The sequence below is a fragment of the Ctenopharyngodon idella genome, chromosome 11 (genome assembly GCF_019924925.1).
Source record: "Ctenopharyngodon idella isolate HZGC_01 chromosome 11, HZGC01, whole genome shotgun sequence".
NCBI classification, from domain to species: Eukaryota; Metazoa; Chordata; class Actinopteri; order Cypriniformes; family Xenocyprididae; genus Ctenopharyngodon; species Ctenopharyngodon idella.
Window position 1 is genome coordinate 16,815,083 of NC_067230.1, and position 23,649 is coordinate 16,838,731.

At 39.1% G+C, this 23,649-nt stretch overlaps 1 protein-coding gene across 2 annotated transcripts in view; it reads left to right on the top strand.

Annotated features, from left to right (window-relative positions):
* Positions 1 to 23,649, top strand: part of poc1a (POC1 centriolar protein A) — a 53,412-nt gene that overhangs the window by 23,660 nt on the left and 6,103 nt on the right. For both annotated transcript variants that reach the window (XM_051913352.1, XM_051913353.1), the window contains exon 10: positions 15,942 to 16,148. In XM_051913352.1, the coding sequence (XP_051769312.1) occupies positions 15,942 to 16,148 (207 nt within the window). The remainder of the gene's footprint in view (positions 1 to 15,941; positions 16,149 to 23,649) is intronic.

Genomic DNA, 23,649 nt, shown 5'->3' on the forward strand with positions numbered 1-23,649 from the left:
ACGCTATGTATAGTGGGCGTCCATACGGGTTTTGCACAAAAGATTAACATGACGACACATGCTAGTGGATGAGTTGAATCAACTCCACAGCAACTACATAAATTTATCCACTAACCATTCAGAAACGTCTAAAAGTTGTAACTTCTTCCTGAGTCTCTCCATCAGTGTCGACTCCGGTTTGAACAATGTAAGGCTGAACACCGTTACTGACAATCCTCATTTTGGCTGCGTGAGATTCTCCAGCTTTGTTGTTGTTGAGCTGTTAAAGCTCCGCCCTCTTCTGGAAAGGGGGCGGGAGCAGCAGCTCATTTGCATTTAAAGGGACACACACAAAAACGGCGTGTTTTTGCTCACACCCAAATAGGGGCAAATTTGACAAGCTATAATAAATGATCTGTGGGGGATTTTGAGCTGAAACTTCACAGACACATTCTGGAGACACCAGAGACTTATATTACATCTTGTGAAAGGGGCGTTATAGGTCCACTTTAATGGTTTAATTAAATTTTAATATTCCAATCAATTCATAAATCTTTAACAATTTCATAATTTATTGCATTTTTACAGCAGTAGAGCCCTATTAAATGTTTTTTTTATTTTTCATAAATTCTGTGTTGTCTGTTAGTGATGCGGGGCCTGAACGTGTTTTTCACCATACATGAATAGGTTTGTTTAATGTGACTCTTGAGCGCTTCATAAGTGATCGGCGGCCAGAAGATGTGTGTGTTACTGAGCACTTTTAGCTAATAGGTCCATTTAGAGGCGACTGAGAGATTTCTGTGACGTTCTGTGAAGCCGTCAGACTGCATATGCTGGAAATGTCAAACTCAAATGCACGGTAATTCACAGAAGCACTTTCTCCAGGGCTTCTTAATGGCCTTGATAGACTCATTACATTTGTCAGATGTAATTAGAGGAACCTGAAAACTGAACATGTCTTCACAAGTTCAGCCCGTTTCCTGGAAATGTTAAATGGCGCTAATGTCCGTTGTCTGAGTCTTCAATGAAACGGTGAATTCATCAGACTGTGTGTTAGATGACCCTGGGTTAGTCATGTGTATGTAGATCAGTGTCTGTATATTGCGTTCTCAGCTCAGACACTTCATTAATGATCATATTGGGTCTTGTCTGAAGCTGGTTTATGCAGCACACGGCGATCGCGAGCTCGTTAGCTCTGAACGCATGAAGATTTATGGCTGCAGTCTGTCATTGACTAATCATATGAAATGCCATTTGTTTTCTGATCTTTAAATTATTATTATTATTTTGCATAGGCTGAATCCACATTTGTCTATGTTAAACCATCATTGGTGCATCCCATATCATAAAATGTTGAAGATGGTGCTCTGTTTCTGCTGGATATTGCCGTTACAGTGGCCCCAAAAAGTAAAGTCAAGACAAGACTCTCTATTTCTTTAAATTTCAGTGCAATGTTTTGATTAAAAACTGCTATATAAATGCCTCGTTTTGATATTTTGAATGCAAATACATTTATTTTTATTTGTGGCTCAAGTATCTAAATAGTTTTTTGGGGCTACTGTACATATTCCCAACTAATATTACCCACAAGCCCTAATGTGACTGAAGAGGAGTTTGTGATTGATTGGTTCTTTTTTAACAGGTTCAATGAGATAAAAACAACAACGAACAACCCGCACAGAATTTAAACGTATGAAGCTGAATGTTAAAGGGGTCATGAATTGAGAAAACATATTTTCCTTGAACTTTTGACATATAAGAAGTAACCATAAAAATATCCTGTAAGTTTCAGAAACTTCCTCGTTAGTCCAAAAACAGCTTTTATTGAAACCAAGCTGCCAAAATGACTCGATTCGGATTTTGTCTCAAAGACACGCCTCTGCAGAAGAAGATCGACGCCTACTTCTACATCATCACCTCTTTAGCCCCGCCCACCGATTCACATGTCATGTAGTAGTAAATACGAGACTGACGCAAACACAGGAAAATATGCATTAATGTTTCAACTATGTAACGAGATAAGCACCTTTTACTGTAGCGTCTTCATTTCAACACTAATATAATGTAATAACAAGCTCACAAATACATAAGAAATAAATTAAAATAAAGATGATTAATTACCGCTCTGTCACAGACTGGAGTATCTTGGCTATTTGTCTTCTGATTCAGATCAGACTCTGACTCAAACATGAATGGCTGAACATCGGACATTTTCAAAACAATTCCACACCTGTAATGGCGGGACATTGAAAATTATTTTAATATGTAAAACTGTTACCCAATCACAGCAGTGGGCGTTTACTTCTAAGTCTTGAATGTGGCACGCCTATTTCTTATTACTTCTAAATTAGGATGTTTTCTGATGTAAAAATCTGTAATAACATTATAAACCTTTAAAAAAATACAGTTCATGAGCCCTTTAAAGACAACTCTACTCTGATTTCTCTCTGGCTGTGTTCAGTGTTGACTGTAATCGCTGTCTTCAGTTGTAATGGTTATCGTGAGAGAACCACCTACAGGACTAGTGAAAGGAAGGGAGGCGGTACAGTCTGTGTTGATTGAGTGTCACTGAAGCTGTGCATGAACAAGCCCTGAAGGATTGAATACATAATCACTGGGTAAAGAAACTCCATCAATCACATCCTCATTCTCTGCAGCAGGGCCTGAGGTTTGCCACTAGATTGCGGATACTGTACTACTCATTCATGCTAGTTCTGTGCTTACAATGCAGGATATTCCCAGAAACATTTATTCACAATCCAGCTTTTTCCTGAACACGGAAGTTCCTGGTGATTCATTCTGTATGGACACGCACTGACAGAAGACATTACCTCTTATTTGACAGATAATCACAACACATCTTGAGTGTGTAAAATATTAAAACAGTGAAGCAAACAATGTGAAGTTATGAAAAAAAAAAAAGTGAATCTGTTGGCTGGGCTTTGCTGAACAACACTTTATTTGATTTTCTTTCTTTATATTGTATATAATAAATTTAATTCAACGTTTGAAATCAGACTTCATTGCAGTGTGTGTAGGCTATGAAAATTATAGTGCATTCGAGTCATGTCAGAAAGATGGTATTTATGAGTTGAACACATGAAAGCCTCCACAGTGTCGTAATTATGAACTTTCTTCAAGCTGAGTGTACGAGGTGAGAAAACACGTCTGATGATGCAGCGTCTGTATCCACGGTAAATTTGTTGAAATTAAAATGTTTTCATGTACAATACAACTAACTTTCACATACAAAATACAAAACTATTTTAGAGTTATGATAAAATATCTAATGATTTACTACAGCATCATTATAAATTACAAAAACACACCTGATGTGCGATTTATTATTCGTAATTTTATAGAAATAGAGCTAAAAACGTTTTGCTGAATTTTCTGTAGAAACGCTACATTGTCATCTCGCTCCGATCAAAGTGACCTGAACAAACCTGATGTCGTAATAACGACTTCCCAACTCATAAATATGATCTTCCCAGGAGGACTTGACCACACATTTACCCAGAAGCACCATCTGGAGATTTCTGTAAGTCTTAACCTCAAAATTGATTCAGCACATAATTTTCATAAAGGAGCGTAATTCATCAATTGTAATTTTTTTTTTTTAATATGTCTATAATATGACTTCCACCTCATCTATCAAATGAAAAATCCCCTCATAGGAGTCATCAACACAATCTCTTCGCAATTCGTAATTATTTTTGTTCTGCTGAATTGGTGGCTAATTTGTATGATCCGCTTAGGGAGTTCCCTACATTTTCACAAACTAATTTCAAGCCCTGGTTCATGTTGGCGTGGGCTTTTACTTCACAAGCTTCACATGATGTCAGTGGCCGTTTCTCTTCTCTCAGCCCTTAATCCAGACGTAATCACTGAGATCTTAGGATCGAGGCTGTTAGTCAGACGCCACCTTCAATCTTCTGGATTCAGGCAGATTTACTGAATAGAAAGTGTTTGAATGTCCAGCAGTGCCTGGTTTGATGTGGCAGTTGTCATGTGCGTTTGGTCAGACATCACAGCTGTAACATCTGTGTGTGACACTGGCGGTGAATGAGATTGTCCTGTACAGACAGGGACGCTGCTGAAGCATGCTGGGATCAGATTCTCACACACAGCGAGCGTGTAATCTCTCTGCTCCACATCTGTGCGTCTCACCCCCTCCGCCACGCTCACGTGCGCAGACATACGAGCGGCTCTGCGCTCAGCACAATACACACGCTATCCTCTGAAATGCATCACTTAAAGGCAGGACTGCAAGTTTCAATGTAAATAGTCTTTTTTCTGCAAAAGAAAAACATTAATGATCCATGAAAACGGCTGTTTTCCGCTCCATTTCTTCAAAACATCGGCCTTTTGATTTTGACATGAAATGTGCCTGAACATGTTCTTTTGTTAGATTCACTCTCAAATAGTTAAAATATTGACTGAATACTGTAACATGTATTCTTACTGTTACATACTCACTCAGATACGCCTACAGAATGTGTGCTGAAAGCAGTTTGTTCATCTGCAATACTGAGCTCTACATTGTGAGGATGCAGCAGACCAGCGTGACTGGCGTTCACAGCATCACCTCAATCTGCTCTTAAATCCTTCGGATGAGACGTTAAACCGAGGTCCTGACTCTCTGTGGTCATAAAAATCACACGGAAAGAGTAGGGGCCTAAAATTAACACTCGGCAAGCATCAACGCAATCGTTGGCAAGTGTATGAAACGGTGTCACTCGCCAGTTGGCCGGTAACATTTTTATGAATCCGAATATGAACAACGCTCTGGACTGTTGACAGGCCAGCGCTGCATGATCACGAAAGTTTAAGCCTTGACAATTTAAATGTTCAAGCGCAAGAAGATGCGAAAGTGAGCTCATTCCGTTACACGTATTGGATCTGTGCATTTGCTCTTAAAGTGACAGCAGCCTAATAGTCTAATAAAGAGCAAAGAAAAAAATTCACTCACTGTTCTTGACTGAAAAACTTTTGTAACTTTAATAAGGATTAATTATAAGGAATAATAAGGATGTTTAATTCATACAGTGAAGACTATGCAGTGTTATTTTACATTTGATTCCTTTATTAAATTTCTGTACCTGAAAACCACTGTCAGACCCACCTGAAAAACCTGAAAAGCACTGTTTATTTCATTTGTATCTTTGTTATATTGTATTTATTTGTGCTTTTGCTTGTAACTTGATTATTTGTTCATATTTTATTACTGACTGTTTGCTTGAACGTATGTTAGTTAGGCTAGTAGTTTTAGCTGTGTTATCGAAATTGGAATAGAGAATTATGAATTTTCACTGGTATATAAAATCTTGGTGTCATAACTGCCTGTTTTTTTTTTTTCAAAAAAAGTTTCATGGCCAGTAAAAAAAAAAATGTCACCAGCCATTGGCAGGTGTGCAAAAAGTTTTAGGCCCTGGGTGAAACCCTCACTCCTGTCCGGATGAGGAGAAACCCCCTGAGATGATTGTAAAGCATTTTGGGTGTACAGTAGTACATAGTAAAGCGCTATATAAATGCCTCATTCAGTCGTTCATTCATTAAATCTGATGAACATGCTTTACTCAACACGCATAAATAAATCAAAGCTGCAAATTTGCCATACTGATATTGGTCATCCGGGGTAACCGCTGTATTTCTGCTTTTCCATAAGTGCCATCAGAGAGTGAATTTGCACTTTCATTCTGCCTGTCTGACTTTTTTTTTGTTCAGACCAATTATATATAACACATAATCATTTATTAGGCTGAAATGGGTGGTTTATCGTAGAATTTTTTTGTCAAACTTGTATTATTTGAACTGTAAAGTTGTTTAAATCATCTTTTATTACAGTTTAGGATGTTATTATAGATGTTGCTGTGGTTTCAAAAGAACGTTGCTATCTAAACAACTTTCTGAAACTATTTGAACTGCTGATTCCAATAAATGTTTTAGAAGAACGATTAGACAGAGAAGTAGCACCGATTAGTGAATTTGCCCCAATCACATTAGCAGAATTCACGAAACAAGTCACATGCAGAAAATGGCGCTGATCTCCACAGAACTAGAGCAACTGCCATTCACGCAGTAGTACATGTTCCTCGCCCTCCGTGTTTGTTTATCTGTCTTTCAGTAATAAATGCATTGTTTTACCTTGCTTAAAATCCTTTCCGCAGATTTTGCTGTAAAATCAGCACAGAAAATGTAAAAACTCCGGCCTAGCCATCATTACTGTTGAGCTCTTGTGATATGATATGATGTGATGTGATGTATGCAATGAAGGGAAATTCAAAGTTCAACTCTGAGCAATCAATATTTCCTTCTGTCAGGTTACTAGGAAAAACTAAAATACCATAATTCCTTGTGGCAGTTGCTTGGCCGTACTTCACAGAATTGCGTTTGACAGGTTGGAGGCTCTTATGCGAGGATACTCTCTTTCTCTCGCTCTCTAATGGCTGATCTTTCAGCTTCCATGAAGAACACTTCTAAGAAACGAAGACCGAGCAATAAAGAGCAGCAGCGTGTGAGACCTGTGCTCCTCTCTCTCTGCTGCTTTTGTCTTTTCTTTCCATCTCTCTCCTTCCCACCTCAAATGATCCTGAGCTTGAAGCTCATCGTACATGAAGATAAATAGAGATACTCTCAGAGGGAAAGAATCTTCAGGCATTTTTCCTTTATGAATTTACAAAGTCCTAACTGGCCCAAATGTCTTCATTTATGAGCAGCAGAAAGTCTTTGAAAATTAGAGCATTTGTCAATGTGAAAACATTCAAGGGAACTGTTTTCTTTTAGTGCTTCATGAAGCTCACATTAATCTCATCAAACCAGACTAACTTCAGATTCAGATTATGTGCTAGTTCTGCCTCACTGCCTACACAGGATCCTAACTGAAGACATAACTAAAGCTTTACCATGCAAATAATGCTTCGCACACGGTTGGATTTTAATAAAGGTGACGAGAGAAACGACACAAAATTTGAAATATACATAGTACACACTATTTTGTGTAAAGTCAGCATAACAAAGTGTAATTCAGTTGCTTTTTGGAGCTTTTTCTCAAGTAATTTGCCATTAATTGATTTGGCAAATAATTAATTTTGGACCCTGCACCAAAAGTTAATATAAATTAAAACTTCATATAAATTACTAAAATTATAACTGACATTGATATATTAACCATTCATTTATTTTAAAAAGCCTAATAGATGAAGCATATAGGGCTGTCAAAGTTAATGTATAATTAATTGTTAAACAGCATTCATTTCTTAAAAACATTCATTCAATTAATTATTTTTGTGTGTACTGAAATCCCCAGTGGAGCGCCGAGTGTCGGTAAATGATGAGAACGACTCTCTTAACGAATGATTAATTTTTAAATCAAACTCTTTGCAATTCTTTGTGTGTGTGTGTGTGTGTGTGTGTGTGTGAACTTGTATTTATTACTTTGTGGGGTCCTTTACTTACATTGTTTTCAACTAAAAACGGAAAACTTTTTATGTGTTTTGGCCGTTCATTTACACGACAACAGCGTTTTGGTGGCCTGAAAACTTAAAAAACACTTTGAAAATGTTTTAACATTCTTATATATTCTTATATTCATTATTCAATATTGTGTGTGTGTGTGCACTGCTGCATGGGGCGGCTCTTGATGAATGACTGTATGGAGGAAGCTGCTATTGATGGATCCGTCAGACCAGTGCAATTCAGAGTTTCACTGGGGCCTCAGGAAATTTTCCACTGTTGGTTTTTCCAGTCCAGGTGATTCATGGCGAGGGTGTTAAAGGGTGCGTGAGTGTCTCACTGTATGTGTGTGTGTGTGTTTGAGCAGCTGTTTTACTGCTGAGCTGTGAATAAGTCCACCTCTCAACAAGAGTTAATCCTGCTTTTTGGAAGCCTGTTGGCTCAGCATAAGCTCCCTTCAGCTTTCATGTTTTTGTGTTTGTTTTGTCGGGCTCTTCCTTAACATTCAGCTGCAGTTCCACCGCCGAGATCTGCCTCTCTGCACGCCTCAAGCCTTTCCACATCTATACATAATGTAGTTCAAATTAAGACTGTCATGTTCGCAATATGTTTGTTTAGTACAATTAATGATAAAAAAAAAGATGAGCTCATGTATTTATGGCCTTCATCTACATACATTCTGTAATCAGGTGTTTTCATGCCATCAAAGCAATAGTTAGGTTTGAAGTACCGCCTGAATACATGAGTTCAAGGACAGGTGGGCAGAACTACATGAAATTTGATACGTCGTGTAAAAAACGTGACACTTATGGTGTAAGAAAAATAAATTGAGAATCAAAGCAACAATAGAAATGTGGGTAACATTTTACAGTATGTTTAGCAGTTAATGCATGAACTAACAATGAGCAATATATATTTTTACAGCATTTTACAGCATCTTATTAATGTTAGTTAATACAAATTGATTTGTTCACTGTTTGTTCATGTTATTTCACAGTGCATTAAGTAATATTAACATACAACCTTTGATTTGAAAACAGTATTATTAAATGTTGAAATTAACATAACATAACTAAATGATACCTTATTCTAACGTGTTAATGAAACATGTCCTGTGTGTAACTCATAGACTGATGTTCAGTTGAAATCTGTTTTGTCTCTTTTATTTAATAGAGCAAGTGAGGCATAGCAAATGCACACCTGCAGAGGTGCAAGTTGAAGGAAAAATCTGCAGTCTAATTGAAGGGAAACAACTGCACACTCACTGAAGCATATAAGCTTGTTTATTCACCAACCTTTCAGTTAGTAGCCTTTGTCAAGGAATGATACAAGAAACGTTGGTGAATAAACAAGCCTATATGCTTCAGTGAGTGTGCAGTTGTTTCCCTTCAGTTTTTTTTTATATGCACGGAGCGTTCTTTAGAACTTCCGCAATAGTATAAGCCAGCTCGAAAACTTCCGGTGAGATGTCATTTGCTGGTGTGTTGAGCATCAGTAGTGTAATACTTAGTTTATAATCAGAATATAGTCACTTAAATAGTCAGGCATAGCATTAATTCAGTTATTCAAACGTAAGATGACATAAAAAAATAAATAAAGACGTACCTCATTGTTCCTCCTCAGCTAAATTCAGTTCGACCATCAGTTTTCACACTTTTATGTGAAAAAAAGCTTCAAAAATTAAATATTTATTGTGCACTTTAGTTAGATTAATTGAATAAAATGTGTTTTCACAAGTGTGCCAAAATCATTGATCTCGCGCTGCACTGACTGACAGCTGCTGTGATTACAAAGGGAGAGCGCGGTGCTCGCTTTCAGTGTCATTCATTCACAAGAAAAGTTATTGTTTTTCTTAAGATTTTTTGAGTATTTCATACTTCACATTGACAAAATGTATTTTTAAACCTAGCTATTTTATAATGTTTAATATTTAGTGAAAAACGATTAGAGGAAATGGCTGATATATGCGCAAATAAATGCTACTTTGCCACCACCTGCTGGTTAAAGTGGTAATTATTGTCTTTTTTATTTTTTATTTTTAAATAAGTGTTTTCCTACATTTTTAAATGTTCGGTTTTACAATGGGGACAATCTCAGAAGGATGAACAAATAATGTTTGTGGTCATCACACTAAAAATAACATTTGAAGTGCTGGGGAAAAAATGTGTGTGCGTGTCTAATTACAGACACTGCGTTTTTAAACGGTCCCAATAGCTTCGTCTTTATTGCAATCAATAAAACTGGTTTATTGGCAAATTAGGTAAATGTGATAACTGCATTAAAATATGAATACAACATTAAAAAGTCAACCATTGATGGTTTTGTGTTGATGTACAGCGACTACAAAATGAACAGCTAACAGTTCACCGGAAATGCCCGAGCTGGCTTAACGACAACCAGGAAGTAACCGTGCATATAGCCTATGGTCTCTTTTACTGCCACAATAATGTTGCGTAATCAGCATTCATGTAACTAATTCATTTAAAATTTTCATTGCAATCATTTGAAAGTTGTACATTCTCACCATACGCTATTATGAATGACGTGGTTTTGTCCCACTGATGAGTAATCGACATGTAATTGAAGAACAGAAAGCATCTAAAAGCTCAGAGCGTGTGTTTCCAAGTACAATGCAGCTTGACCAGACATTTTCCATTGTTCCAGCCATGAGGATCTAGTATTTGAACTGTTTTTTACTCTGATCCAGACCAGCCCAGCCTGATTAAATATAGGCCGGCAGTGTGCCGGAGCAGCCGCACATGGTTTATATAAGGCTAAACTTCACTGTGAGTAAATATTTGAACTGGCCGGGCAGTGCCACTTACCCGGCACTGCAGAAACGCACCTTGTGTCGCACCATCGGTGGAGAACCAAGACAAAAATCCAAGCTGAATTTATTCAGCGCTAACAGATGACTAAATGCACCTTTTTCCGTTCCGTTTGAACGAAACAAGGGAGAGATTAAGACGATCCCACGCTTGCCATTGTCATAAATATCCTTGAGAAGCGCAGGGCTGAGTCACTGGAGACGAGCTGGCGCTGATTAAAGAGTTCCCTCTCATGTGCTGGCCAGGATGAGCGCTTCTCCACGTCCACCGCGTCTGACAGGTGGAGCGGAGGGAATGTGACAGCTGCCTCTGAACTCCGCAGTATCAAGGAATCCAACAACTGCTGTCATTCACTGCACCTCATATTCACACTGAATTCCACCGCCGTGTGCTTATTTTACATCCGGCCACAATAGATGATTAATGGACCACAGACTGTGATGACACGTTTTCACAGTTATTAACATCGTACATCTAGCAGGTTTTTTTTTGTACTTTCTTTAAAAAAAAGTAATATACAGTTACAACATTACACGTCGTGTTATATTACCTTGACATTTAATTTAAGAAAACTGGTTAACGCTGCCATGTGAGTGTTTCTAAAACAACGGCTGAGGAAGTGTTGGCAAATCTTTCTCTGTTCAACGTTATCAATCTCGATATTTGGTCCCTCTTAGCAAATGGGAACGCAAAAATTACATTGTTGTATTTTCCGTTCACCGCTATAGAAGTTTACTTCCACTTCTGAGAACCCCAGAAATGTAAAAAGGGTCCATTCATGGCCTTGGAAAATAGACACGCATATCTTGTTTAGAATACTAGAGTGACTGGATTTGTGAAGATAATGCTCAGGTGTCGTGGGTCGTTGCCAGGCTGATGCTCTGTGGCTGATAAGGTGGTTGCTAAGGGTTTATAAGTGCTTTTTTGCATGTTGCCAGGTGGTCTGAAAATGTTGTAAACAGAGCAAAAAGTCTTTGCATTGGACTCAAACCTATTTTTAGTTATGATGGCGCCTCAGTCCACATCACAATCACGCTGATGTGTTTATGAAGCCAAACCATTTGAAAATAATAATAATAATACTTAGTTTTATAATCAAATTTAAATGCTTATGTCTTAATTTCTTACTTACAAGAGTAAAACCCTTAAGCTTCGTTCACACCAAGGATGATAACAATAAAGATATAGTTCTAAAATCATTCTAAATATAAAAGAATTGCAGAGTCCACACCACAACTATAATAATAACGATACACAGAAGAGCAATATTGCTGGAATCACTTTCCAGCTGATGAACGATAAAAACATTGACAGCCAATCAGAATCCCTCCTGCTTTAAAGAGCTTGGCATTTAAAGAGACAGACAACAAATCTGTAGCATGCTTATAATAAACAGAACGAAATCGTGCGCTGGTGTGGACACTAATATAGTTATCATTCTTGGTGTGAACTGCGCACAACTGACAGGACCTAAAACATGTGCAAATGATGAACTTTCACTCCATGATGGTTAAACTTTGCAATTAATCCGAGAATCATGTGTGTTTCATAACGTGGTGCCTGGTTTGTACGGATTAACGATCCCTATACTAGACATTGATGTGACTATCGTGGATGCACACATCGCGATATCGATGCTAAAGCGATCATCGTGCAGCCCTGGTGTGAACAGGCCTTCAAATTTAATACGGTGGTTTCTGTGAAAACAGGTTAACAAACGTCTCATTACAAATCTAGTGAAATGCTGAAATCATCGGTCCTCAAAAATGGCAGAGATTAAGCAAATGTGAAAATAATTTGTAACTGGTGCGAATTGTATTCCTGTGTTAAACTCATAGCACACTACAGTCTCACAAAACACAATGTCAGAGACATTTATATTACAGTAGTCAACATTTGAAGTGGATCAAAACCTTTCATAAAAGTTGTCTTAAAACCTTCTTCTTAGGACAACTTAGTTATTAGGAAAACTGATCCACTTCAAATGTTGACTACTATAGTATGAGAAGTGTAACATATTTTTGGTTCATAATGAAACTGTGGCTGGCAGGACAATTACAACTAACAGAGGGATGTTAGTTTAACCTGTATAAGCTGTTTTGATTTACTTGTGTATAGGTTCTGTTTTCCCTGTGCCTGTCATTTGACCCATTTTCCCGGTGTGTCTGATTAATGATTCCGTTCACCTGTTACTGTTCATTATCTCATTAGTTCTTGTTATTTAAGCCCTGTTCCTTGAGTTCATGGCTCGTTGTCATCTTAGTCATGTGGTTGCGATTCTCCTGTGTATTTGTTGGATTTTAGATTAAAGACTATTATGATTGTATCTTTGTTTTCATGCACTTGTTAATGACCGAACACCAAACCAAAACAGTTTTTTTTTGTGCTGTATTTTTGTTTCTCTTTTTTTTTTTTTTTTTTTCCTCTCCACCCTGTCATCATGGACATTCCTGCCATTAGCCTGCTATGCCTGGAGCGGTCCTCGAGACAACAGTAAACAGCAACAACGATTCGCTGTTCACCATCTGTCCCCACTCCAGACTCAGAGCCCAGTCAGCCTTCACCCCGCAAGACGGAGCTACAGCCAGATTCCACTGCAGACACGGAGCCTGAACCTGCCACAGATAACGTGCCAGTGAGCCCAACTGAGCCGTATCCTGCCCCGAAACCTGAGCCCAACGACACGTCTGACCAGGTGCGTGAGTCGCCAACAACGCCCGTCTCTGAAGGAGTACTAGTGGAACTAGAGGACTGTGATTGAAGCCCTGGCCACTTTCCTGCTGCTGTGAATGAGCTAAACCTGGACTCTGGGAATTTTCAGACTTTTTTGAGGAAATAATATGCCTGAATCTCCCTTCCCCATTGGTTCCGCCCAGCCTAGAACTTCCTGTGTCCCTGCAGGTTCCACCCAAATTAGAACTCCTTTCATAGTTCCTGCCCAGCCTCCATCTCCCACCTCCTCTATCCAAGCCTTCCTGTTCACCAGCCCACATTCACAGTTGGCCCCCTGCAGTTCAGTGGATTCGCCTCGGGTCTTCCAGTTCCCAGCTCCACCCTGGTGTGAGGATTTCCCATCTCAGCCTCCAGCCACAGAGCCCCAGACTCCACCTCGCTCCTTCGCCCCATCGGCTTCACCTTGGCTCAATGCTCCCTCAGCTCCACGGTTGCCCATCATCCCACCAGTTCCACCGGGCTCCCACATTCCCAGTCTACGCCTTGGTCAGGCGTCACCGTGGTTCCACCATAGGATTCCTGGCTTCCGGCTGCGCCTCTGCTCTCCATCCCTTCAGCTCCACTGGACTCCACCTTCTCTCCAGCTCCAACGTTGTCCTCTGTCCACCACGGTCTTCCAGGTCCCTGCCTTCGCCTCGCTCCCACGAGCAGTCAGCTCCACCTTGGCCCTCTGGACCTGTGGTGTCACCCTGGTTCCGTGTCTCCTCAGCTCTGTCTGGGTCTCCACCACAACCAGCTTTGTCGCAGGAGATAGCATCCCTGATCCCTCCTTCCAGGCCTCCACCATGGCTCCTCCCTCCTGCGACTCCCCCTTGGATCATCGTGCTGGCTGTGGCCTGGATCCTTGCCTGGCTACTCCCAACCTCCACTCCCCCATGGACTATGTTGCCTGTTTTCTGTTTGTTTGAGGAAGTGCCTTCCAGAAGGGGGGCTACTGTAACGCGTATGCACAATTTCATTGTGTTTAATTTCTGTTTTCCCTGTGCCTGTCATTTGACCCAGTTTCCCAGTGTGTCTGACTAATAATTCTGTTCACCTGTTCTGTTCATTATCTCATTAGTTCTCCTTGTTATTTAAGCCCTGTGTTCCCTGAGTTCATGGTTCGGTGTCGTCTAAGTTATGTGGCTGTGTTCCCCATGATTCTCATGTATTTGTTGGATTTTGGATTAAAGACTGTTTTGATTATACCTTCGTCTTCGTGCACTTGTTAATAGCAGCCACCCGTGACAGATAGTCTCTCTGTTTAGTGTACTTGGAAATTTTGTAGTCACAGTCATGGTAGCATCTGTGATAAGTAGAGGCCCTGTAACTACAGTAAATGTGCTGTGGTTTAGAGGACTCAATATTTACCATACTCAGACCTGCTGGTGTTCAGCAGGGTGGCTTTGTTCCACCATCTCATCAGCCTGTGTTGAGCAGACACCCCTATTTGCCTTGAAATCACCAGGGTCACACAGGCAAATATTTACCTAGCTTGGACCAGGAAGAGGCACTCGAATGGCACCTGTTTGCCAGATGTGTCCAAGAGGCGCTTTATGGCGGGAGCGCTGTCTTTATTCTCTGAACGAGCCGACTGCCTGTTTATTTTTCCCTATTGCCTCTCTCAGAAGAACTTAGACATGATGCCGTACCCTTTGACAAAATGTGTCTTTAGAAAACCCATCTCTGATGACGTTTTTGAGATGATTCTAATTGAAACATTACACTTTCAAGAACAGTTTCCATGCGGTCCACGCTGGAAGTGTTGTTCTCACAACACACTCTGCTCTGAACAGATGAGTCTCCCTGAAGCTTCTGATCTCTGAACTTTGTGCTTTGGCAGTTGATTGTTGGTCTGAGAACTTATTTTATTTACTCTTGATCTTCCTTGTTCAATCCTCACCAGTATCAGCCATATTCATTCATGAAGTCATGTCACACGATCTGATCTCCTGCGCTCCGCTCAACAATAATCACACTGAACAATAACTACATGCAGTTACACGCTTGGAAACACACAGACTCTAGAGTTCAGTCGTCTGTCTGTGGTTTCAGTTTCATTGTGGCAGTGAAAATGTTTCATGTGGATTACTATCATGGACCTCCAACTCATCAGACGTACTGAGGCTGACATTCAAAGACAAACTCTGGGAAAGAAACTGGAGTGTAATATACATTTGACACAAACTGCTTGAGGTGGTAAAAGTGCTTATTAGTATCTTTAATCATTGTCGTCTTGGGTTTAATATCAGTCTTTATTGGTGTAATATGTTTTATTGATGGAGCAGTTGTAATGTAGATGGCTTTTCCGTGTCTCTTGTCTTCCAGTGGCGATCAGTCTGATATGCTGTTAGTCTCATTTGTGTCCATAATACTGTATCCAGGCAACATGAGTGAATTACACAGCTGGCCTTTGCATTCAGCAATTTAATTAAACTATTACATGATTTCTCAAACTATCATCAGAAACACATGTGACCGCTTCAGTGTTTTTAATAAGGACTTTAAGCAACAGCTGCTGATGAAACAGCAACGGTGACTGGAAGTAAACTGTTAATTGCCATAAAAGCTGAAAAAATCACTAAGCAACTAAAATGTAATTTTAAAAAAAGCAAGAGAAGGGTTGCTTTTGGTATTAAATTATATACAGATACAATTAAAATGCCACAGAATGGCAGGTATCATCACATTAAATTATCAAATAAATCTTTGATGGGACAAAAATTAATTTTGGCAGCCACCAAAATATTTCCAAAATGCAGCAAAAACCCTGCCCCTACATTTTCTATTTTGATAATCTGTTACACTCAGATGTGCGTCACATTACAGAAGAAAAGATTTGTCACCACTTCTGTTACATCGCAACTTTAAAAGGATTTTGTCAGTTTGCCTGACATGCAGTGACGGATCATGTGATGCAGATTCAGACGGATGTCAGTCAGTAATAGTTTCCCAACACTCCTGCAGGTGTCAGAAGCCGCTGGTGTGTCCGATGGCCGTACCTTACACAAGAGTGACAGCACAGCCCTCGTCAGACAGGCCGTGACCTCATCTGGAGCTGGGGTGGACTCCCCGTCTGACTCCCCGCCGCAGCAGACGGCAGTGGACAGTGTTCCCGCAGCGCTGACCAGCACCCTGCAGCACATCGTCGCACAGCTGGATGTGCTCACACAGGTAACGCCAAAATACTCTCTTCATAATCCGATTGATGGCCCAATCATTCTGTTTTCTCAGTCGGACTCAAAAATACCTTGTGCACGTTAGCGTTCATTTTGTTTATGAAAACTATGACAAAAAAAAGTTTCTTCGACAACCTTTTTTCCGTGACTAAGACTAGACGACACCAAAGTCATTAAACGATACCTGTGACCATATCAACGTGCAATATTGTTGGTGAAAAAAGACTGGACTAAAATGTAGTTAAAAATACAAATTTTACTAAAATCTTCCTTTATTTTTCTCGAAAAAAAAGAGGAGACAAAATATGACGGACTGCTGTACAACCCTCTGTGAGCTTTCATGCCTGCGGTTGCCAGATGTCAAGAGTTTAAATCCCCCAATCAGAGCTTTTCTGTTAAAAGGATACATTTTCTTCCCGGTGTTTTAATTATTCTGAAACTGGCAACCATGTGCATGCACTCCCTCTACACTGAGAATAAAGCGCTGATGATCTGAAAACACAGACAAACATGCACATTTACTGTGACTAATTCTGCCATCAAACCTTCAGTGATGAATTGTAATAAATCCAAACATGATGCACTTAAACAACCTCTGTGTGACGATACAAAGCCTTTTTTTTTTTTTTGCTGTTGCTTTAATAGAAAAGCATTAATGTAATGTAGAATTATTGGAATTACTATTAGGAATTTCACAGTTTTAGCTTTTGAGATTTCCCAGATTTCATAATGTTGAAAGTTTGTTAATTTATATGATAAATAGCCTATAATAAATCAGGAAACTAGAAGTCAAATTAACCATGTGTATGAGTTGCAGTAATTCAAAAATAAATTTCTCAAACGACAACAATCGTTGTGATTATAATTTTGAGCAAAATAATCATGATTATGAGTTTAACCATTATGCAGCATGACGAAAATGTGACAAAAAAGTTTTATTTGACTGAAACTGGACTAAAATTCCCAGACAATTAGTCAACTAAAAAAGCAGGATAGGTTGACTAAATATGATGATAACTAAAAAGTACATTTGACACAGGACTAAGACTAAATTAAAAAAAATAGCACACATGCGCTGTGCTTAGTGTATGTTTATGTTTTACACTTACAAACGTGCTTATGTCTTATATCCTACAAACTTTATATTTACCAAGTTCAGTTTCATGACTGACGCCAGCCTGACTTACATGGAGCATGAGATGTTACAACTGTAATGTTTTATGTCATGAAATAATTTAAATAACGTAAACATTTCTATACAATTAATAAAAAGGTAATTATTCAATTGATCGATGGCATAATTACAACAAATTATGAATAACATTGTCTTGATACAAAATTAAGAGTCCAACAGAGCTGAGCATCTATTCTGAATATTTGTAAATATTTAGGCATTTCTCACCAGTAACGCTCCAGTGATTAGGAAGAGTCACGGCAAGTAATAATAAGCTGAACCACTTTTGATTGAAGTTGTCCTGTAGGAAAGGGGAAAATTAATATACTTACTTATGTTATGAGCTAAAAGTGCCTGCTAATACAGAGGCAAGATGTGTTTTTATTGTGATGTTTCCAGTAGTTTTTCTGTTCCTGGTTGAGGCCGTCACTCCTAATGCAGCATTATTTTCCTTCAGTTCACTAAATAATCTGCGTGCTTCAGTATATACGGCTGTAAGCGCTGAAAGAGAAGACTCACACACTCAGAAGAGCTTACTGTACCAGACCAACACAACACCACTAAAGCCTCTCCTCTCAGAGTCAGAGCGGATGTGATTCATAGGTCACAGTCATACTGGAGGACTTATACATTTCATTTGTGAGGGAGAGTCTCTATTATGTTTGCTTTATTACACTGAGTTTAGTGTCTGGGCTTCAGTACAGTTAAATTAGGGATGTAGAAGGAAGAAAAGCCTCTGATTACTGCACCCAATTATATAACTGCCATTTCATGTATCCTAAATACAGTTATAGAATATTTTCACACTTTTAATTAGACATGACACCATCAAATTATCCAACCGTATTCTGTAACTTGAAGTGATATTTACCTTGATTTTTCTGTTTTCACACAACAAGTATCAAAGTGTGGTTTATTTCATCACAGCTGTAGACATCTAATAATGTTTTTGATGGATTTCATTAAAAGTTAGAAGATGATAAGGAGTCCAGGACAAGAGTAAAATAAAACATGTTCACAAAGGACATTTGGAAAGTAGCAAAAGAACATGATGGAGGGATGGTAAAAGTTTCTGATTGTTAATGTGACCTCCATATAACTAAAAGATAAAAACATCTTTTCAAAATGTGCTGTAGTTTGAGTTTTATAGTTTTAATTAAAAAGCAACACCTGGTTGGCTGAAAGCGTGTTTACAGTAATGCTCTTAGAGCCTTCATCGTTCCTTTAAAACGTGTCTGTATAATCCAGAAACTACTGTGCAAATGGTGCGTTGTTTGGTTTGAGGAGACTCATTTAAACACATTTAATGACATGATAGGGAAGGTGAATAAATCCTGACCTAGAGGTCTGTTGACTGTCTGATCATTTTACATGTCATTAGCCGTTTTCTGACTCATCTACGGCTGGGAAAGTGAAGGCTAATGTTTCTGAGCTGCTCCGGTCAGCTTTTTCACCTGATTCTGTGTGTTTGGCGTATCTGTATGATAGTGGAGAGGAAAAGACTTCATGCTGCAGCTATTAGCCAGTAACAGCTGGTTTCCATTGCAGAAGAACACCACCTTCTGTCCTAATGCTGTTCCTCTGGCATGTGGAAAACGCTCGGGCCTCAAAGGGGGCTTTTCATCATCTGGGAGCATTTATCCATATTCCAGATTCACGTCCTCCATGCAGGGAATGCTAACCTTTACATGCAGATAGCCCGTGTCTGCATTGACCTGCAGCTCCACTGAAGGTGGTGAAACTTGGCCAGGATACAACCTTGATTCATGATCCAATTAAGTTAGATCTGATCCAAGCAACCTCATCTAGAGAGGAAATATACTGTATCAGCATATATACACTGCCGTTCAAAAGTCTCACCAAGGCTGCATACAGTAAAAACAGTGAAATATTATTACAGTTTAAAATAACTGTTTTCTATATGAATATATAGTAAAGTGTAATTTATTAATAATTAATTTATATGAATTTTCAGCATCATTACTCCAGTCTTCAGTGTCACATGATCCTTCAGAAATTAGGGCTGCCCTCGACTAAAGATTTTTCTAGTCGACTATTAGTCGTTCATTTAAGCTGTTAGTCGACTAATCACACGTGTATATTAATAAGCCATATAAATCAGAATAATGAGCCTTTAATTGGCTATATATAATACATAGCCTAATCAGCGCTCGAGCGCACTCATAAAGCTGCCACAGCGCACCGGCAAACATGATTTATGAGTGTGTCGTGAAAAAACAGCAAGAAGACTGTCTAAAGCAGGGGTCTCAAACTCAAATCGGCTGGGGGCCGTTGCTGTGATTGACACCTCATAGGAGGGCCATTTTAACAATCAAGCACAAGAAAGCGCAAAATTCCTGAAAGTGTACTTTCCTTTGCATTATTTCTCATTTACTTCACATTTCATTACTAAAATATTTTTAGTAAATTTTTATAGTTTCGAATGATGTATTACTCTTATCTGTATGACCAAAAATGGAGTATTTTAAGTGATCGCACAGGCACCTCCATGTCTTGCAGTAAGCGCGCTATACTTCAACTTCACACTCCACACGAACACTTGGATATGCGTCTAATAATAGCGCACATTTGTCTAGAGTGAGCGGACATGTAAAGATGCTACTACTTACATGTTTCAAATGATAAGCCATATTTGGGGTCGATGAATGACAGGAGAACGTTTGGATTTCCTTCCCGACATACTGTAATTACCACAAGGACCCGCCGTTTTTTTTCTGCGACTAACTGACTAATAACATTTTTTGTCTAATAAGTCTCTTCTAGTCGACTAACGATTAGTTGAACATTAGGGGACAGCCCTATCAGAAATCATTCTAATATGCTGATTTTATGCTCAAGAAACATTTCTGATTATTATCAATGTCGTTTTCAATGTTGTTGTGCTGCTTCAGATTTGTGTGGAAACTGTGACGCATTATATTTTTCAGGATCCCTTTAAAATCCATTCATATGATACACAAGTTTATACAGTGATAGTTCACATAGATTCAGTTTTTTTGCTGTACAAGCAAAGGTTTCCAGTGTTATTTTTCCTTCTTGCATTATTACTTAAACGCAGAATTTGTAACATTTCATTTTGACCCTGGAGTCCAGCAACTGATGTTTCCACAAAATGACATTCAATATCTCCCCAGCCATCATTTGATCATAATGTTAAACCTAAACATATATATCCTGGGAGTGCACCGACTAATGAAGCACGTCTGATGCACACTGCGAGCGCACACTGAAGAAAACACTGGATCCAGTTGCTGGAAGGACCCAATGAATAATTCACATCTAAACCTGAAACGGGGGAATGTGCTAAGATACACACTTTCACACACTCCCAGCCCGTATCACTGCAGATTACAGATGTTAGTATGGGGGCATTGAGAACAGTTTTAATAGTTCAGTGTGTTACAGTGAGCCCAAACATCATTACTATCACTCAACGGGTGCGTTAGCCACCAATTTCGTGTCCACGACTCATTTTAGAAGGGAAAAGCCACAGCTGGGGTATGTGGGCAACTGAGAAACAAAAATAGAGCTGGATCAAACCTGGAGAGGGTTTAATGGGCCTATAATGCGGATTTTACAGAGCACATGAAAAAAGGCTCTGTACAGATGCTTCTATTAAAACAAAGCGATTTTCTTTTACTGAATTCTGGATGGCAAACTGTTGTAGATAACCTCATTTGTAAATTATTTCCATCTGCATTACATCACTCTGGAAACATGCATTTAAAAAATGTAAATAACAAAAATAAAGAATAAATGAAAAGGACCAGACTGAAACCAAAACCTGGCTTACACAAGGATCATAGAGCCTCAGATGCCCGTTTACATCTCTAGATCTGTGCCGAAGAGGCCGTGAATGCCTTCAGAAATGGTTTGTCAGCCCTTTTAGGACAAACACAATAAGATACTTGTCCAATTCAGCTAGACTGCCAACCAATAAAATATGTTGAGTACATTCAAAGCTCAATAGCAGCAGCATATCGAACACCGCTTCTGTAAACAACATGCATCTTGTGTAGTGTATTAATATCACGATTGTACCTTCTTTAACTCCAGTGACCTTCAGCGCTGTGAGTATACTGCTATCCAGCGTTTTCAGATGGGCCGATAGGCTCTTGCTCGTATTGATCGGAAAAGCACACTTGCAGAGGAAGGAAATGCAAAACCCATTCCCTCTAGCATGAAATACCAGCAGATGTTATCGAGCTCTGCCTCCCAGGCCTCAGGGGGCGGCTCAGGAAGCCTGTTTACTGAGCATCAGCCCGTCTCGCCCACATTCTGAACCGCCTGCACTCGGGGGGTCATCCTTGGGTTGCGCTAACCCAGAGCCACACATCAAGCACGTCCTTGTAGGAGGAGTGCTTTGCTCAAACACGGATAGAGGGAAGACTCTGAACAGAAGCGCTGTGGAACAATGATCAGAAATAACTCTCCAGCCATAATTGGCATTCCAGGGATTTGTCTCGTGCTGATTCAAACTATATAAAAACAGACCGAAGGCTCCAATCTGCAGTTAGATCTTTTACTGGATGACGGGTTCTCAGAAGTGTAGCTGCATTTACAGCCGCTGAGACAAAATTAAAATTCTGTCCTTCAAATTTGCTTAAAACAAACAGGAATGTCTGCTGTTGGGGTTTGTGTTTCTGTTGTGTGTTATATAATGTTATATCCAGGGCTGGTAAAACCTCATATTGTGACATTTTTGGACCCCCCAAATGTTATAAAGTTTGTTGTAGCTATATGTGGGTGCTGAGTTTTTTCTGAAATTTGCTAAAATCTCATATTACTAAAGATAAAGTTTGTTTAAGACAGTATTGGCTGTGACTCGACGACAAATACTAGACTAAGACACTCTTCTCTGCTCCTCAAATACATAAAACACTATCCTTTATATATAGTGTTTTTTTTAATAAAGAAAATGCTGTACTTATTCAGAGAACCAGTTCTTTATTTACCCTTGCATTGCAAACAAGCTTCAAACTGTGTGTGGCACTATAGAGGTGGGTGGAGTTTTGAGGTTTGACTGACAGTTTGAGGATCCAATGGAGTTACGAGGTTTAATCACAAGCTCTTTTCAGTACTTTTCATTGGTTAAATATATGCAAAACAAACAGACAGATGTAAAGGGTGACCAATAGTAATGAAAAAAAAAAGAATAAAATTACGAAATATGGAGAATATAAGCTTCTGCCCGACAGCAACAATATTATAAATTTGATTAATTTATAAAGTAAAGGCCCATTCACACTAAGAACAATAACTATAAAGATAACAATAAAGATATAGGTTTAAAAATCGTTCTAAATATAAAAGAATAGAAGAGTCCACACCACAGCGATAATATAGAGAAACGATATTGTTGGGATCACTTTCAGAACGATTTTTTTCCGGCTGTTGAACGATAAAACACTGACAGCCAATCAGAATTCTTTCTAATTAAAGGGCTTATGCATTTAAAATGGCAGACGACAGTTAATCGCCGAGGACCAGAAAAAGCCACCACTGATTGACAAGTCAAACCCCCTTTTCAAGGATACTTTAAAGAAAATGGATATATGGAAAACAATCGGTCATACCCTCGGAATAAATGGTGAGAAGTATTAACGGTATATGCCAGGCTAGCAAACGTGTAAAATAAAATTACCTCAGGTATCCAGCGCTAGTTTTGACAACACTGAAAAAGACTAGATGTTGCTTTTACTCCACTATATTGACTTCGTCAGCTAAATTCACTGTTAGATTAGATCGATTACACTAGCTATTCACTCGAAACATAGCATGCTGAGGACATCTGCTGGTTAAAGCTGTGTAAACGCAACAAGAACAGCAAAAACATGTTGTACACACTTTGAAACCGCAGAATAAACAGGCCGTTATCGTTCTTTGGTGTGGACGCAAATATAGTTATCATTATAGTTATCATTCTTGGTGTGAACGGGCCTTAATTGTCATACAGAGTTTTAGCATTAGAGTGAAATGATAATAATAATGGAAAAAATTACTTCTCCTCATTGAAATTGCCTGTCCCACACACCCACACACACCCACACACACACACACACTCGGCCCTGACCAGATCACACCTACTGTGTGTCTTCATATGTTCCTGAATGGAATCACTATGGTGGTGGTTTCTCCAGGAACACTGCTGTTTCCATCGTACTCAGATTTGTCTTCATCTGCCTCTCATGCTGTGTAAGATTTCCTATAGATGTGTTTCTTTTTGCAACATTCCCATACAGTTCTTTATTTGCAGTGTTGTATTTCAACATTTCTTAAAGGTTGCACTGCCATTACCATC